Genomic DNA, 18,892 nt, shown 5'->3' on the forward strand with positions numbered 1-18,892 from the left:
GATAATATATAGCTGGGGAAGAAGAATGTCTTAAAATAACAAAGCAGCCCCAAACAACCAAGCTGTCTGAAAGCATAAGAAATGACCACTCCCCTGCCTTCCCACTCAGACAGAAATAAGTAATAGTATAGCTGTCAAAAACTAATCAGCTTTGTAATGTACTATGTAGAGTCAAATAGTTGGTAGTTGCAATAGTTTGAAATGAGTGCCATAGCTGTCAATTTTGCCAAAGTTACATAATCTACTGAGTGACTTGTAGAACTGCTTTTAACTAGTTACTTGACAAGTCTTTAAGTCAAAACTAAAAAAAATATAAAAGTGTTCAAGATGGAATATTGGAATAAATGAAGTCCTAAATTGAGTATCTTGCTTTGGAAACTTTAACATCTAAACCATGTCTGTTTTGTGAAAATAGCATGAGTGTTGTTTTATTTCCCTTCTGAAATATAGTTTAGTCTAGATAGAATTTGTTTAAATGCCAAGCCATCAGCTAGCAAATAGTGTTCCAAAGGTAAGGCTTGATTTTATTCAGTTAACTTATTGTTTTTGGAAAACTTGGAATTCAGAGTTTTAAAGAATTTTGACCTGAACAATTAAAGCTAACTTTTTTTGAGACATCGAGTAAAGCTTAATCTTGTTCTATTTAATTTTTGTGGATTGCAACAGTGAAATTTGTTCTGACAGTTTAATGTGAGGAAGATTTTCTTCTACCCCCATTATCCTACTATTAACAATTTCCATACTTATTCCTTTTCTTTAACGTATCAGGCACATATTAAGATGAAACTAAACATTCCTTACTTCCCCACTCCCACCACAACCAACAAGCTAGCACAAATTAACTCTTGCTCCCACTGCTGTTTCCCTTGAGTATCTGTACCCTGAAGCAGTTCACATGGTAAAGTGAGGTTTATTTATGAAGTCTAGAAAATAAATTAGTAGAAAATGCAACTCCCAGAAGGTTGTCCTGGCTCTCCTGTGTTTTCATGTGGTCACTAACAGCAGTAATGTGACAGTTCCTCAAAATATCTTCTGGAATTGCCTCCAGCATCTCTTGGTCTGCTCCATACTCTCATCACACTTGCTCAGCTGCTCGGACTTTCTGTGTGGTTTTAGTTCCAGGACTTTGCTTCCAGTGTAAATTTTACCATGGTCTTTCATCTTATTTGACTTGGAGCTGCACTACCAAAACATCTCCTAGATCTCCCACAGCAAACTTTCTGCTTGTCTGTGGCCTCCACGACTGGAGGATGTAACTAACTCTTAACAGCAATAAAATACAGAATTGCTGGGCAGTTTTTGTCAGACTGGTGGGCTCTGAAAAGTACCCATTTGTCGTGGTTTAAACCCAGTCAGGTAATTCGTTCGCTCACTTCCCCCCCTTTTCTTGCCCTCCCCCTGCTCTCGGAGGGACGGAGAGGAGAATCAAAAAGAATGCAACTCCCACGGGTTGAGATAAGAACAGTTTAGTAACTAAGGTATAACACAAATCACTACTGCTACCACCAATGATAATAATGATAAAGGAAATAACAAGGGAAGAGAATACATCATCTCACCACCAGCCGACCGATAACTCGCCCCCCCAGCCCGACCAAGCTCTGACCGATACCTCCTCCAACCCTGCAGTCTCCCAGCCCTTCCAGCTAACTCCCAGTTACCTCCTGGGCATGATGTGCTGTGGTATGGAATACCTCTTTGGTCAGTTTGGGTCAGGTGTCCTGTCTCTGCTTCCTCCTGGCTTCCCCTCCCCCCTGGCAGAGCATGAGGCTCACAAAGTCCTTGGCCAAACCAAAACATCCTTGTTATCAGCTCTGTTCCCGAGCTGAAAGTCAAAACACTGCACTACACCAGCTACCAAGAAGGGGAAAAATGACTGCTACTGCTGAACCCAGGACATTATCCACCCCTTATTCCATACCATTCACGTCATGCTCAGATCCCACATTTTCAATATACCATCACTCTTATCTCAGTGCACTCTTATCTTAGTGCATGGACCAGTCCCTATAAAGCTGCTGTGTCCATCTGGTCCATGATGTCAGGCTCCATCTCTTGTACCAGTCTTCCAGAGCAGGAGAGACTGTGTGCAGTGTTCACACTCGTGAATAACATGGGCAACAGTGTCCATTGCTAAGTCCACCCCTCGATCATGAGTCCATCTCTGTGTTGCATCTCTGCTCTGATGGCCTGAAGTGCCATGGGCCCACCAGGCTTAAAATAATTCACTGTCCCCTTAAGCAGTTTCTGCAGCTTGTTGCTGGGGACTCCATACAGCTGCCTTCCATCTCCGATGCTTCCAAAGCACTGGAGGGGCCCAGTGGACTAGATACTTGCCCATACTGTCCCACACACCCTGCCACTCATGACTGTCCAGCCTTGGGGAAAACCTCTTGGTCCCCCTATATTGTTGTCTAACTGCAGACAAGACCCAAACCTGACTCTGCTTAACTTTTGAGATCAGACAAAATGGCTGTGGGTAGAACACAGTCTGTGTGTGTGCCAACATGCTGATCCCCATCACAATCAGCAGGCAGGTCCCAAGGACACCCAAAGGCCATTCAAAACCTTCAGAACTCTCAGTTGATGCTGCTGTGCTTGTCACTGGGGCTGGTGTAGCTGCTGTGCTTGCCGGCTCTCCCACCGCCAGCTTCTCTTTTCCTGAGTCCAGCCCTTCCTCCTCTGCCTTGCTGGGAAATGCTGCGTGGTCTCCTGCATCCTCCTGGGGCTCGGCGGGCGGCTTCCGGGAAATGCTCTCGGCCGTCGCGGGGCTCGGCTCGGCCGCGGGGCTCGGCTCCTCCGCCGCCTTCTCCCGCTGCTCGGCAGCCGCCTCCTTCTGCTCCTCGACCGCCCCGACCTCCTCCACCGGCAGCCGTCCCCTCGCGGCCTCCGGCCCCGCTCCCGCCGCCGCTTGGTCCCCGGGGCCGCTCTCCCGGGCCGGTTCGGCTGCCGCCGGCTCCCGGGGCCGCTCCCCCTCGGCTCCCCGCAGCCTCACGAAGATGGAGAGTAGGGCGAGGGCCAGGCCGGTGAAGAGCAGCCGGACGGCCAGGTACAAGTCCACGGCCACGTCCGTCCCGCCCTGCTGCTGGAGCCCGCCCGTATTACAAGCCATTGCCATAAAGCACAGTGAGACAAGAACCTTAGCCCAGGCCCCACACTTGATAAACACTAACACAGCGAATACCGGCTCTACGTAAGTTACAACATTCTGAAGCTGTGAGATCAAGAGAAACAACTCTGAGAGCCAATAAATCAGCATTGTGATGAGTGACTATTAATCTGGTCAGATCTGTCGTTATCTCAACCCTTCATGCCCCACGTTGGGCGCCAAAAAGAACTGTCGTGGTTTAAACCCAGTCAGGTAATTCGTTTGCTCACTTCCCCCCCTTTTCTTGCCCTCCCCCTGCTCTCGGAGGGATGGAGAGGAGAATCAAAAAGAATGCAACTCCCACGGGTTGAGATAAGAACAGTTTAGTAACTAAGGTATAACACAAATCACTACTGCTACCACCAATGATAATAATGATAAAGGAAATAACAAGGGAAGAGAATACATCATCTCACCACCAGCCGACCGATAACTCGCCCCCCCCAGCCCGACCAAGCTCTGACCGATACCTCCTCCAACCCTGCAGTCTCCCAGCCCTTCCAGCTAACTCCCAGTTACCTCCTGGGCATGACGTGCTGTGGTATGGAATACCTCTTTGGTCAGTTTGGGTCAGGTGTCCTGTCTCTGCTTCCTCCTGGCTTCCCCTCCCCCCTGGCAGAGCATGAGGCTCACAAAGTCCTTGGCCAAACCAAAACATCATTGTTATCAGCTCTGTTCCCGAGCTGAAAGTCAAAACACTGCACTGCACCAGCTACCAAGGAGGGGAAAAATGACTGCTACTGCTGAACCCAGGACACCATTTTTTTTGCTTTTCTCGTAGAATTCTTCCCAGGCTGTCTGTGTGGTGTGTACTGTGCTGCTCAGGCATGCTGCGGTACCAACTTGCCATGTGCAAACCTGGTTTTGCTCTTGTCTTTACTCACTCATCTATACTCTTTCCTTCCTGTAGGCTCTTCTTTTCCTTCCTTACTGCCACACCCAACCAGTTCTCCCCTCACCACTTCATGTGGTGATGGAGAGCTGGGCTCCCTTTAGCAAGTTCACAAATATTACATACAGGAGCAATTATTTAAGCTTTTTCCTCTAATTAAAGATTGAGCTTTGAAGTTAAGAGAGCATCTGTTTTTTCTGTCTTCAAAATTAAAAGGGATGTGTCTCTTTAAATATTGATGATTTAGCCCTCTGGTCTTTCCTATACTGAAACAACTTGAAAAATGGAATGGAATATCAAATTCTCTTGGAGAGCCATTGAAGAAATTATGAACTTGTTTTGAATGCATATAAAGCAATAACAGAATTCAATTTGTGCAGAAATTATTTGTCCTTGTCCAAGTGTGTCCAATTAACTTAAAGTAACTTCTCTCAGAAGAAAGCTTAAGGATTTTGGCTTGGGTATGTTTCTTTTTTGGTGGTGGTGTTTGGTTTGTTTTTATGCTTTTGTTGTTTTTTTTTTTTTTGTTTGTTTTACATTTTGACAGGTAATGCATGTGAGTATAATGGTGCAGGAGCAGAGCTTTTGGCTATGTACATGCATTTGTACAGTTTTATATCCTGAAACAGACATCCTATTTTTTTCTGATGCCGGGGACATGCTGTTTGGTGTAGTTTACATATAGGTAACTAATGATATGTTTATATTTTTAATAGAGAACTGTCTTTGCTTGATCTTTCAGTAAGTAAAGTTATATTGATAGCTTTAATTACAATGAGAAAAAAACATTTCTCAGTGTATGACCCTAATATATTTGCAAGTTAGTGTTTATTAATAATGGCTATTTTTGGCTGAAACTTAGAGCAAAACCAGTGTAACCAACGTATACAAGCATTTAAAGCAAAATACCATAGAAAGTTTTTGGTTTTGTTTTTTCCCCCCAAGCAGGAAACTGAGAGTTTTAGAACAATGATCTGAAAGAGACTTAGGATTGTATTTTTGGGAGTTGCTAGCTGAGTTATTTAAGTCGCAGAGGGAGTTGATCAAGAGCTGTGTTAAGCTTATTCAACTTTCCCCTGTTTCCTAATTTTGCTTCTGGATAAGGATTAACATCATCATTATGGAAACATGAAGACCGTACGTGGGATCTTTGTGAAGAACAATAACTTCCCAGGCTATGGTTTCAACTCTTGCTCTTTAATATAGAACTTCATTTATTTATTTATTTATTTAGCTAGCTAGCTAGCTAGCTAGCTGCTGCTGCTGGATTTTACCATGACCTATATGTTGCTTTTTATTTCTATATCCAGCTAGTGCTGTTCTGAAGCCATGCTCACCACTGTTGCCATGGTATGATGGTACTGTTGTGGGCTGACTCCTGGTGCTGTCTTTTCTTCTGTCTACTTTGAATGCCTCAGTTAAGCATTTCAGTCAGTCAGTTGAAGCTGAAGCATGGAATGTGATGTCACAGTCTAATCTGGGAAAGACTGAGATCATAAACTGAAGAGGGGAGTTGGGAGAAGTAGTGGAGATGTCACTCCATTTATGACTGAGTGTATGTCTACCATGAACTTCTAATGGATTTTAAATAGACATTGAGAAAGTAACACTAATTGCTTTGTACCATCTGAATCTGCCTAAAGACTGTGTATGTCCTCTTGGGTAGAAATGTTTCCTTTTACCTACAAGCACAAAGTCAGACTATCACAGTACATGCAACTGTGATTAATTGTTTAGACTTAAACTCCTGGAGAAATCTTGTTTACAAGATTGACCGTTCTATTGGGAGTGCCTGATCTGGCCATCTGCTTTGAACTTGTTCATCTCCTGATGGTATTGTGGCCAGTGTTACTAGTGAAGCCTGGAGCTCACTGATAGGTGGCATTGCCACCTTCTTTGCGAGGTACTGGCGGAACTGGAGCTGCCATGGGTCTATCCCTCACCTCAGCTCCCTGAGGGCTGGCTAGCAGGGAGGGTTTCAAGATCTCTGGCTTCCTCACTTAGACAGTTAGACAGCTCTGGCTGTAGCTGAATTAGGTGAGCCATAAATTAACACGTCGTCTTGTCACGTCACCTGCTGTTACAGCAAAGTTCATGATGCAGAGCACATGCTACTTGTACCAGTAATGTCATCTGAAACTTTTTTAACTGTTTGCTAAGAAGTTGGTATACAGGTTTTTAAAAATGTGAATAGTTACTTTTACAGCTAAATGAATTTGGCATTACATACATTTTGCTTTATCCCACCCAGTTTGTCTTCTGCTGAATAATATAAAAGTTCATTGGGGTTTGAATTTGATCATCTTCCACGTGTGCTGCCAGTATCTGGGGTATTGGGAAATAGAAGAGGACACAGCTCCTGAATGATGAGATTGGGTTGTGTCTGGCATTGTTCCTGTCAAAACAATTATTTCAACACTATTGGAATTTTCCTCTTACCCAGCTGATAAAATGTTAAGGGGCTTAATCTATTAAGCTGGCATCTTTTGAAAATAAAAATAGAAATCTAGTGTAGTGGGTCTAGTGCTACCAGGCTTTCTTCCAAGTTTGTAATGGGAGATAGAGGGTAACAACAAAGCCGAAAGTGTCAAATGACCTGAATAACTTCTGAGTGAGCCTGAATATTTCTGATCCCTCTGAAGGTGGGGGAGGTTTTCAGGGATGGAAATACTCATGGTAGAAGAAAAGTCAACTTAAGAAGCCCTCACAAATGCAAGCATTGTGCTAGTTTGTAGGTGTATATCCCAGAGTTACAGATTTCTCTTTCCATATGGAAGACCTGATGATGGACTTGATATGGTCTGGATCATCTTCTGATGCTCAGGTGTGTTGGTAGAATGTTCAGAAAAACTTCATACATTGGCTGTTCTTATATTGTGCTTTATTCAAGTCAGTATCTTCCCTATTGAAACTGCAGTTGTCTAAAAATACTAAAAAGCTAAATGCATGTATTTTAATGACAAAATTATGTTTAGAAATTTGTGATATGGAATATAAAACCAATCTAACTATAAATCCAATCCACTGCTTTTATGACAAGTCTTGCCTGTGAACCAACTTAAGTAATTTTTTGTATTTGCTGTACAGATTAAGTATACTCAAAAATTTTCAGTATGGTGTAAGTATGGGATAGAGCCAATGCTAAAGGACAACAAAAGCTGTGTAAACATGGATAGTAGAATTTTTATATGTAAGCATGAATATATCTTAATAGCTCAGAGTAACTGAAAAAGACCTTAAGGAAAAATTGAAATTAAGCAGAGTGGTTTAACAGACTAGGTTCATGGGGATTAATCTTTTAGGAGAAAGAAACAAGAGAAAGGAGAGAATCCATTAAGGTAGCTGCTGGAGGAATCTGTGACATCTATGAATAATACCAACTCTAGCATCCCAGTTTTTTAAATGTTAAAAAGCTAGGGTTAAAATTATAGCTAATTAGTGTTGAAAAAAGTGCTGAAATTGAGATGGGGGGAAGGTTGCTTTTTTCTGGAGGGGTGAGTTCTGTTGGTTTCTTTTTTCCTAGGAATGTTTTAGAATGCTCTCTAGGATCGACAGGATGGGAAACACGTTCATTCCACTGAAACGTGTTTTTCCTAAAGATATTCGTAATGAAAATTGTTGTGCTGCTTAGCTGATACGTTTTTAAAATGTGGTCAAACAAAAGCTGTCCTTAAAAACGTATGTTTCTTTTATTGCTGACTCCACTCTTTAATGTATTTTGTTTTTCATTGGTTAGAGACACCTTTCTAATCCCAACATTAGAGTTTCAAATGGAGCATGTCACAATTTCAAGTAATTGAGAACAGCAAGTAATCAGTCTTGTAAGCACTGTTAATCTTTGCTTTTTGCTGTTATTGTTCCTCTGTACATTATAATTGTGATATTTATTTAATTTCAACAGTTCTCACTTATACTGGTATCTTCTAAAATTTCAGGCTTGAGTTTAGTATTGCAAACCTGTTATCTGAAATGATAATAAATTACTTGAATATTATGAGGGTGTGGAAAAAAAATGAGAGCTGTTTCTGAGAAGTTGAGGGGAAAATTCTCTGTAATGAATTTCATGGCTGTTTCCAAGTTAAATGTGGGACCTGTTATACGTGGATATTCACTACTACTTACATGTTTAATTTAAAATATCTGTCAGAAGAAAGCTTGCTCTTTCACAGTTGATACTGCAGTTGGTGAGATAATCTGTTCTGCAATCTGTTCTGATTTAAGGTTCCTTCTGATTATTAGTATTGAAGGTTTACAGCTTTTGTACAACTCTGTAGAATGTCAAAAAACTCCTCGGTTACCTTAGAAAACTACATTATGAGATTCCTGCTGAGGGCAAAAGAAAGATCGTGTTTGTTTTACATACTGTCAGGGTCTCTGGGCCAAGTTTTATGAGTCTAATGAACTGAGAAATTCTGGTCATTGCTTACCCCAAAATAACAACAAAATGAACTATGTGCAAAAATCAAAATTATTGTTTTGATTGTTAGCATGATTCTGCTAGTATAATTCTTCAACAAATGGTGTTTTTAACAAAATATTTTTCCATACTGTAGAAGACTAAAATGCCTGAGAGTTTTTTTTTTTTTTTTGGGTGACACTACAATTTTTAAATGTTTCTGAAAGATAAATCCAGGGACACTAGATACAAAACAGCACGTTAAATGAGGGATAACTTATTTTAACATTATAATCTAAATAGCTAAAAATTATAACTATTACTTCACTGTTGTTTTTTTTTTAATTCCTTTACAGTTATAGGGAAATTATTACAAAGATATCTTGAATACATGTACTAATAAGATTTATGGAAACTAGTTATTGAGGGCGTGTTTAACCCTCCAGGTGAATGAACTGCTTGTATTGAATGAGTTAGGAGTGTAAGTAGGGTGGAAAATGTCAATATATATGGTCTTATTTTACTGCTACAACCCTGGTTGATATGTCAAGTCATTAATTTTTAATATTTGTAAAAAAGGTGTCAATTTCTAATTATGAAAATCTATAGGAGGATCTTAAAAAGCTTACTATATATTTTTCAGGAGAGGAAAAAAGTCTTCATTTAAGATTTAACATCTAAAGGCTTTATATGAGGTTGGAAAAATACTCCTCTGTTTTAATGAATTTCATGAGTGTTAATAAGCCACACTGTGTTCAGACAAGGTCTTGCCTCTTAAGTAATGTTTTCCTACTACTTCTTGTTCTTTGAGACCATTATGTAGATCTTGTGATGTCAGAGTAATCTCCATGGCAACACAGACATCATTAAGATGAAGCATAAGCAAAGCTGTCTTTATTGAAACCATTTATGAAAACAGATTTTTTTTTTTAAAGAAGGAATATTAAAAAAAAAAAGTTAGGGAAAAAGCTTTCACCTTTGAGTATTTTCCAAAGTAAAATGAGAACTTTGAATTTAAAAATAAGGAGATTTTTGTGGTTTTTTTTTTTTTTTTTCCAAGTAAGAATCTTTTCTGTCAGTTGTTCCAATGAGGTACCTGTTTTCTAGCTTTCTGTACTAGGGAGGCTGCAAAGTTAACTGCTACATCCAGCTTTGTTTATGTATATGTGTATAGTTTACAGACACAGATCTTGATTTTCATAAACGCATTTCTCTTGTTTATGAAAGGGTCATAAGTTCTGCCATACTCAGTCTTGCAACTCACTAGGATGTTAAAGTTAATGACACTTTTCAAAACAGTAGTCTCTACTAAGAGAAAACGAAGATCACAAGGCATATGCTTCAGGGGCTGACTGATGGGACCTTCTCTAGAAGCAAACCTCCAGAATCTACCCAATTTCAAATTATTTGCTGGGGGTTTTCAGGAACTTCTTTTGAAGTGCTTTCAGTAGTCAGCTGTAGATTACCAGATTAATGCAACATCTGATCTGGGTTGCATTTACATAAGAAATAAAGAAATCCCTACAAGTATTGTGTAGATAAAGTACTCCAGTCTGTCATCTCTAAGGATACTAACTAAACGTGTTCAAAATACTGAAGAAGTTTACTAAAGCTTTCAGCTGGAGTGTAAATTAAGTTTCACACATTTTTAGCAGGAATTATTTAAAGCATTAATATACTGTAAATGTGCTTATCATGTAATTTTTGTGTCCTTCACATGGACTGGTTAGTTGTCAGGTATTCTGTCTTAGCGTGCTGGGTTCTTCCTGCTGGAGCAGTGAGGTTATTGTCCTTGACACTGTGATCCCTGTTCTGGCAGAGGGTAGTTGCGTCCCAGGTCAAGCAAGGAGCTGCGGTGACCATTGAGGTTTTTTTTTTTTCAATCTTGAGAAACATGCCTCCCGAAGTATTATTAAGTGGCATGTACTTAGCTGTGATATTGCAAGTGAGTCCCTTCCCTGACACATGAGCTGTCGTATCTGAGACTGTAAACATCTAAGCTATCATATGACACTGGATAAATCTAATCATCCTTATCCATGCTATGTAGCGAGCTTATGTCTCCAGGATTTGCAAGCAGTGACAGGTCTGCAAATGCCTCTTCAACTCAGATTCCAGTTGCCAGCATTTTAGTTTTCCTTTCAGCAGAAGAGCGTTTCTATAAAGTAGCTATTTGCTCTTGCCAAAAAAAAAAAAGGGGAAAAAGGTGGTATCTGTAATAACACTGTGAAAATTCAATATATTAAAAGGAAAAAAAGGTGAATTTACTGATTATTTTGATTTGCAGATGACCTCCAATTTTTATTAAAAGTAATATTTAATACATGTCAGAAGCATCTCGGGCTTCACTTGAATATTTGCCTACTTTTCCTAAAAGACAGGCACTAATTCAGTGAGAATTGAAGAAGCCAGCCTATATTTTGCAGAAGATAAATTATAATGATCCTCTGTCTTTTAGCTGACAAACCCTTGCTTTCATAGTTTCCAGTGTGCAGCTCTAAGTGTGGGGAGGTCTGCTGCTACCTCCTTGCATCATCCCCAGCGGAGGGCTGTTTGCGTCAGAGCTGCTCTGCATACATGAAGGGCTCTGTCTGTTTTTTATTGAGGGGTCAGAAAATGGCCATGCCAAACTTAGTTTTCATCAGAACGCTTAAGCCTCCCCCTAGGGATGGCTTGTGCATGTATACACACTACTGAATGGTAACTTTCTTTTAAAAGTACCTGGCAAGGGCAAGTTGGGTGGATGAACAGTCTGGCTTTCACAGCCTATTCCTGTGAAACCCTGCTAAACCTAGCTTGGTTAGAATAAGCCATTAAGAGGGATTGATGTTTTTTCGTTCTGATGTGGAGGTACCAATGAAATGTGATAGGTTTTAGTGAGAAAGATAGAGGAGGAAGAACTTGACTGAATCCCTTACTATCTCTGGAAGTGGCAGATAGAAGATAGTCCCCATTTTTTTGTCCATCTAGACATCTACTAACTACTGCTCTATAGTATTTCATTTGGGAATTCAGCATGACTGGCTTGCTTTAGAACTAAAGCTAACATTTTTTAGCGTTGTTGCAAGTTAAATGTTGAATACTGCATTAAGATTTGACTTTGGGATTTGTGAGAGACCAGACATTCTGCTCATATTTGTTTCTGTATCATTGGAGAATAATTGATGCAGTGATGGAGAGCAGCTGCTAGTCATGGCTGAGGTCATGGAACTGTAAGGAGGAACTAGTGCCATGCAGCACTGTCCAGAGGAATGGTGGCTCCACTGTGCTCCAAGTTTGGGAAGCACGATTTGAAAGTGGAGGATAGAGAGAAGATGGGGAAACACATTAGAGAGCACTTGAATATAAGTAGTGATGGTAGTAATAGTATTTGCAAGGTGAGGGCTATCTAAAAGCAAATGAAGACTCGCTGGCTTACATAACTTTGCATTCTAAATATGCTTAATGCAGTACCTCTGTATTTCATTTTGGTAGTTTCTGTGATTCTCCTAAATGTAGATGTCAACTGAAGCAGTGTAATTTTTACAAAAAGAGTTTGGAATATTTGGTTTATGCATTGGCAAATACTCCAGTGGTAACGTTAAGCCCATTGCATGTCCCATATGAAAATTTCAGAACAAAATGTTTTTGAGTATCCGATTTTCTAGTGTTTTGACATAAATCATTGCAATTCTCATCCATAATATTTCTACTTTTAATATATTGTAGTTTGATTTATTTTTTTAAGCAAAATTTACATGGAATTTATTTTCCTGTAGAAATGTACCACAGAAAACTCTAAGAACTTGCGAAACAAGAAACTGTGTTACTTTTATTGTTTCTTGTGTTACAGCATGTGAAAATGCAACATGCTTTTTGACTTAGAGGAAATGCCAGTTAAATAGAGTTTATTCTAAACTAAACTTTGTTGCAATTATGGCATTAAAAAATACATAAAACTGTAACAGTATCTTGCATTTTAAAATGGGCTGAAGAATGTGCATCCTATAGATGACCATAATTTGTGGAAGTTTTTATGTGAGACTTAGATGTAGTTTTATTATAGACTTGTAATTTAATTATAGACTTGGTTATAGACTTTATTATGTAGACTTGTAATTCAGTGGTGAATTAATTATCACTTTAAGCTAATCAAGGTAGTGAATAACAAAAGAAATAAAGGCTAAAATCACATTATAGAGGAAACCCCTAAATTTTGTATGTCCTTTTTGAAAAATAGCTGTCACAAGTGAAATTGGGCTTTCTGTGAGAGATCTTTGAGGAAGGAATAAAAGGGCTTTTTACTGAGAAACCTTTTCTCAGTTTTCATTGTCAGTGGAGCTGACTTCAGATTCTGCATCACTTTTGATGAATTCATTCACATTCCAGTGCTGAGAAATAGCTTTCCATCTGGGAGGTGGGCTGACGTGAAAACAGGAATGTGCAGGCCCAAGGGAAGGGGACAGGGCTGAATGCTGAGAGGGAAATATTCTGTCCTCAGTAGCTGCCGCCTTTCCTGAGAGCTTTGGAAAGAGCATCTGTGTGCGCATGTATGAGTATGTCTGGGGACCTGGGGAAATGGATGGGTCATGTCTGGAGAAAACTGAGTTGTCCTCCAGTGTCATGATGATAATAGAAAGGGTAGAACAAGTCACCTTCAATACCTGAAAGTTTTTGGCTGTCTCTGTGCGTAAGTGCTCATAAAAATTAATGTGTTGCTTGTAGCTTTAGGTGTTTCATTTAATTGAGGTACTTTGTTGTTTTGTTTTATTAGTACATCTATTAAATTTGAAGGGTCTTAAAAGTATTCTCATTATGATGTCTGTGAACTACTGACATACTTAAACTGATTGTAGTTTTATAATTGCAAAGGGTTTTCTGATGAAAACTGAAAGTGTAAACTTGGGGAAACATGGAAACCCTTAGCTTTCACTTAAAACTTGTCTTCTATTAACTAGTCAGTGTAAACTGAATTTTAGAATGTATTAGAATGAAAATGAAGTTGTAAATTACTTATATAGGTTAAAATACCTATATTGAAAACACATTGTGAGCAAAAGGTTTTCCTACTACTAATGAATTTATTTGGAAATAATGCTTTTGAATAGTGAAGTGGGAAATTAGACTTTTGTCAGTTGCTTTAGGGAATGGTACAGTTATGGAACAGTTGCTTGGGGAGAACACATAACCTTCCAAGAGTGGATTTTTATTTATCATTGGCTTTCAAAATTGCTACTGTAAAGTGGATTCCTGCAAATCAAATTGCTTTGTGTATCTTTAAGGTTGTGGGTTTTTTAAGTCATTTTATATGCACATCATAGGTTCAGTAGGTTTATGGGGAATAAATGTTACTGTGATAGAAAATAACTCCAGAAGTGAAATGCCTTTAGGACAGGTGCTGAGGAGAGCATCTGTGAAGTTTAATACTCAGGGAACCTCAAGTCAGAGCTTATGTGGTAGCCAGAAAAAACAAGTGTTGGAAAAGCTGCTGCAAAACAAGGTTCTTTGGGGATTTTAGGTGAGGCAGCAATATCCTAACCTGGCAGCCTTCTGGCTATCTAAATTACTCCTATAACCTCTACATCTCATATTGACAGCCACTGTTGCAAAGATAACTTTAAACTACCTTAGTTTCCTTTGGTGGAATTTCCTGCACATCATTGTTTTAGAGAAAATAGTTGCAAAGCTGGGATCCTCAGGTGTGTCACTGACTTAATAGTTGCAAATGAGCTATTTTTAGGAGTTGAAATTAATAAGGCTTATGTAGGAAAAGAAGATTTGTATCTTAATGTGCTAAGACAATTTTAATTAAAATTATTAAGGAATGATATGGTACAACCAAGCATGAAGTGTCTATTATGTAAAATTCTCTACTGCATTTTAAAATAAAAAATGTGGTTTAACCTTAAGCTCCATACTGAAATCGTATATCCACAGGCTTACTTCACGCTATAGTAAGGGAGGAAATAAGTTTATCAAATCCTTCATACATTGAAACACGCTCATACATTTTACTTTAGCTAACCAGTGCTCATGTAGACTGTATTTTGTGACAAATCTGGGTAGGCAAACCAATTTTCTATAGGAAAGCTGTCATCAAAATTCGGAAAGAACAGTGTCTAACAAAAGTTACTGAAATAGAGCTGGTATTATGAAGATATGTCAGCCCTTCCACTGAAACTTTATTTGCTGCTACTGTTTGTGTGTGATACTTAGCATCCCTCAAGCCAGCTTGCATGCCAGCTTGTGGTCCCTTGTATGAAGTTCCTCTCCTGCTATTTTATAAAAGGCTTTACAGCTTGGGCTTTTGATCAGCTCTGCAAACAAACTGTATTATGTGTTGGGTATTTGCTTCTTTTTACTGCTTATTAGTGTTTTAAATAACTTGCTTTCATTTAAATCAAGTGTGTTTGGTGGCTTCTTCTACCCAGTGTCTGATTACTGCAGCTAGGGATTTTGGGTAGACAAGAGTGTCATTGAAGTCCTTATTTTTCTTTTTTTTTTTGATGGTTTTTGTTCTTGGGCAAAGCTCTGAGAAATTAATTTTGATAAAGCTTACTGACTTTGATATCAGTCTTCTGAACTGAAACCATAGGATTGACAGTGCCCTAAGCTCACAGTACTTTCTCAAAGTTGCATGTATGACTGTCTAGGTATCAAAGTGTGGTTCTGCAACAGATAGTATGCAATAACATGGTGGTTGTTCTACCATAGTCAGAGCTGGACACTTCTGAAGTGTCGAAACAGAGTGGACAGTCACAAGAGTTTTCTAATTTTCCCTGGTTGCATGAATTCCTTACTAATGATGAATTTTCAGCAGCAGATTGGAAGTTAGGAAGTTTAGCTGATATGGCATATTTCAGAAAAGAACTGCAACATCTGAAAGGTCATTTAACTTTCTTCTGTCTTGATTTACTTGTCTTGTTGTCTACAATGCTTCACAAAGATAAGAGAGTTTCTTTGCAGCCTGAAGTGCCTTGCAATCTTTGGTCAAAGATAATATATACGTGTGATGTGCTGTCTGCCCCGATAAATTCCTTGCTGTCGTAGGAATCCGAGCAGTGCAGCAATGACATGGTTATTTGCTGTGAGAACCAGTGTGTTAGTAGGATCAGAAATAAAGAGTTGTTTTTATAGTAATTTAGTACATGCCTTTTGTCTTATTATGTTGACTACCTTTTCCTTTGTGCTGAATCCAAATGAGTTATGCAAGAATAGAAAGGCACATCAAAAACACAGTTTTTAGATTTTACTGTGCTTGCTAAACTTGAAACTTTTGGATGTCAGCAGCAATTTGAAATGGGCAGAAGTTCAAAGTTGATACTTGCAGACAGTAATAGAGGAAGAAAAAAATGGTGGAGTGTAAAGTGTATATGCAATTTCTGTTGAAATTAGCGCTTGCTGTGAGGCTAGAAAATGGGCTGGCAAAAAAATACAGCAATAATATGTTCTAGACCAAAACCAGTGGTTACAAAGAGGGGATAAGGATTTCTGTTTTTGTTTTCAATCAGAATATCAAATAAGTTGACTTCCTAAACATTTTTTACATTGTTATTTTTCAATCAATGAATTGATTTACTTTCTCTTGTCTCTCCCACCTTTCCTTACGGAAAAACTGTGTGCATGGATCAGGCTAATAAAAGTCACTTTTGTAACAGTCTAGGGAATCAAGATAATGGTTTCATTTTATAGTATCTTTAAGAGTAGTTGAAATTGTATAAAATTCAAGATGGCATTGTAGAGTAAAGCACTCTGTGTTTTGTTGCTGGACTATAGGAGGAAGCATATGTTTGCCTCTAGGAAAATAAGCATTTTGCCAAGAGACTTCGTCATTGAATGTTTCTTTTCAAGAGGCCTAGTATTCTGGAGATTTTTTTCTATTGTGGAACTCCCATGTACCATTAAATGCGATTATTATTTTGATGAATAAGCACAGCTGGCATTTCTTTTCAATATCTGATTGCTGCCTTTTTGAGATGTAAACGTGCTGTTGTCAAGAGATTAGCCGTTTGGGTAGCAAGTTAAATTGTTCATTTCTACTAATCGCCAGACAGGATGGGAGAATAGAGATAAACTGGTTAGACAGACACTTCGAAATGGTGTATGAACTTCTTCAGTTTGCTTGTTATGAAATACAGCTTAAAAAAGTTACTTCCACAGGCATCAAAGCTTAAGCATGTCACTGTTACTGTGCATTACAGGATTCAATTCAGATTTTACAATTTTAAGGGGTCTGGTTTGTTTTTCATAAACTGATTTAATAGCTGTTGCCCTGTGGCCTTCAGATATGAAGGTTTCACATGCCTATTTCAAAGTGCTAGGTTGAAGACAGGGAAAGGCTAGATAGTTACATTGGCCTTTGGCAAATTTTCAGGCAGGCTACAAGAGGGGTCCTGGGGTACCAGCTATTTAATCTGTCCTGCCTTCCTCTCTGTAATGGGAGAAGTATGGCATTGACCAGACTGGCTTAAATATGAGCTACCTGGAGGTGGACACACATAACCAGAAACAAACTTCAGCTGGTTGTCTTTTCTTTCACTCAGACAGTGTACAATTAAGGATCTAATAACCATAAGGTCTTGTATTTCACTGAATTATGTACTGGTTCTCTGCATTCCACCCTTACTGCTGGCATTTTGAGGATTCTTTGCAGTTAACTTGTGGAGACACATTCATTTAATACAGGCAGAGCACTTCAGAAACTGAAACTAAAATAGCTTTCTATGTTATAGCACATGAAGCAAATTAGTATCAAGCTTAATTACAGCACCGAGGTGGGAATGTGTCATGAAAGGCAGAACAAACTTTTGTCCTCATCAGTTCAATTTGGGAATACTGTAATGTTAAGCATCCTTATTTTATTAATTTATTGGAGTAATTATAGTTGATCAGCCTTTTCATTCTTTCCTTCGTATGCTAGTTAGCTTTCGTTATAGAAATGCAGATAGCTTAGGAAACTTAATACTGTAATGTCAGAAGATACTTGATCAAACTCTGTAATGTAGTTCAGAATCAACCGTGCATCTTCAGTAGACAGCACTTGATTGACACTTATTTTAGTGTTAATACAATTATTTAGCAAATATTCTTAGAAAAGTATGTAAATACAAATTGCACAGCTCTTGGTGTCCTCAGGTATCATTTACTTGTTGAAGGACATATGAAACTTATATTGTTCAGGGGTATGTACATTTTTTCTATGCTTTACAGTATCAGGAGAAGATGTAAATATGCTCACGGGTTGTGTTATAGTCTGGGTTTTGTTCTGATTCAAGTATTTTTCTTCTTCAGCTTTGGCAAGCGTTCTGCAGGAAGCTTCAGGCGTGGCTGTGAATGCATTGTTTTGGAGCCATCTGAAATGATTGTGGTAAGAATTTCCTTCAGTTGCTTTCAAATTTTACAGACCAGCTTTGGTAACATTTCAACTTCCAATAAAACTTGGAGTCTTCAGTTTTGCACATTATCTTTTTATAAATCCAAGATGTCATACGTACCTTTCTTGCATTCTTTGCACACATACTTGCATTATTTGAGTGATAAAGGTGTTTTGTAATATTTACAGTATTTCTTGTAAAACTGAAGCTTTCTTGTGCTAGGAGAATAGCAGAACAGTTTGTGGGGTTTTTTGTTTTGTTTTTGTTTTCTTAAAGCTGCTTTATTGTTAAAGGTAGGCATAGGTGCTTTAAAGTATTAACCTCAGGTTACCTTAAATAATAAATGTTTGATTGAATTGAATTATTCTCAGCTGCCTGAGGTTTAGGAAGCACTTTGAACATTTTAAAATTCTACCTGTCTTCTGGGTGAAGGTTATTTTGTTAGCAGTATCTGCTGTAGTCCAGTGGCAGAACAGCATTGTCTCTGATCTTGATCTCTAACTACAAAACTAAAACTTCGGTTTGGTTTTTCCTCTGTCATTGAGATAGCAATCAGCTCATAATACAGGCATGACAATTATCTAAGCTGTATATAGGTTATAGTTCAGATATAGGCTGTGACACTAAACACTTTTTTTCCTAAAAAGTGACTGTTTCTGTAAAACTTGCAGAAGCGCAGGAAATTGTGGCACAGCTTTAGGCTTGTGGAAGAGATCAGGTTGCTTGTTTAAAGTTGATTGGTAAAAAAATAGTAGCTGTTTAACTTACCTTCATGCAAATGCAAAGCTTGCTTTTGTGGGTTTTAAGCTCTTTGTGATTTCACTGTAAACAAAAAAGATGGTTGTGTAATGGTAGCTTTTTCTGTGGGATGTTTGATGATATATCTCCCCCTTCCAATTCTAAGTAAATAAGTCATTTTACAGAGCTAATACTACACAGTAGGAGACAGAGAAGGTATATGTGAGAAATGCCAGTTGCCTTTTTTACTATCACTAACTAAAGCTTTCTGTAACTTTACTTCGTTTACATCTGGACTGATGGATAATGTTGGGTCAGGGCCAGGTACACCCACATGTGCTGCCTCAGTCTTAAAAAAAACTGCA

General features: G+C 38.7%; 1 protein-coding gene across 5 annotated transcripts in view; it reads left to right on the forward strand.

Moving 5' to 3' along the window:
- The window catches only part of RAPGEF2 (Rap guanine nucleotide exchange factor 2), a 197,861-nt gene that overhangs the window by 85,113 nt on the left and 93,856 nt on the right, over positions 1-18,892 (forward strand). For all 5 annotated transcript variants that reach the window (XM_062610149.1, XM_062609911.1, XM_062610068.1 and 2 more), the window contains exon 5: positions 17,707-17,782. In XM_062610149.1, coding sequence (XP_062466133.1) covers positions 17,707-17,782 — 76 coding nt within the window. The remainder of the gene's footprint in view (positions 1-17,706; positions 17,783-18,892) is intronic.

This window comes from Pezoporus occidentalis, unplaced genomic scaffold, assembly GCF_034315485.1.
Source record: "Pezoporus occidentalis ecotype Australia unplaced genomic scaffold, CSIRO_AGI_Poc_V1 ctg1, whole genome shotgun sequence".
Taxonomy (NCBI): Eukaryota; Metazoa; Chordata; class Aves; order Psittaciformes; family Psittacidae; genus Pezoporus; species Pezoporus occidentalis.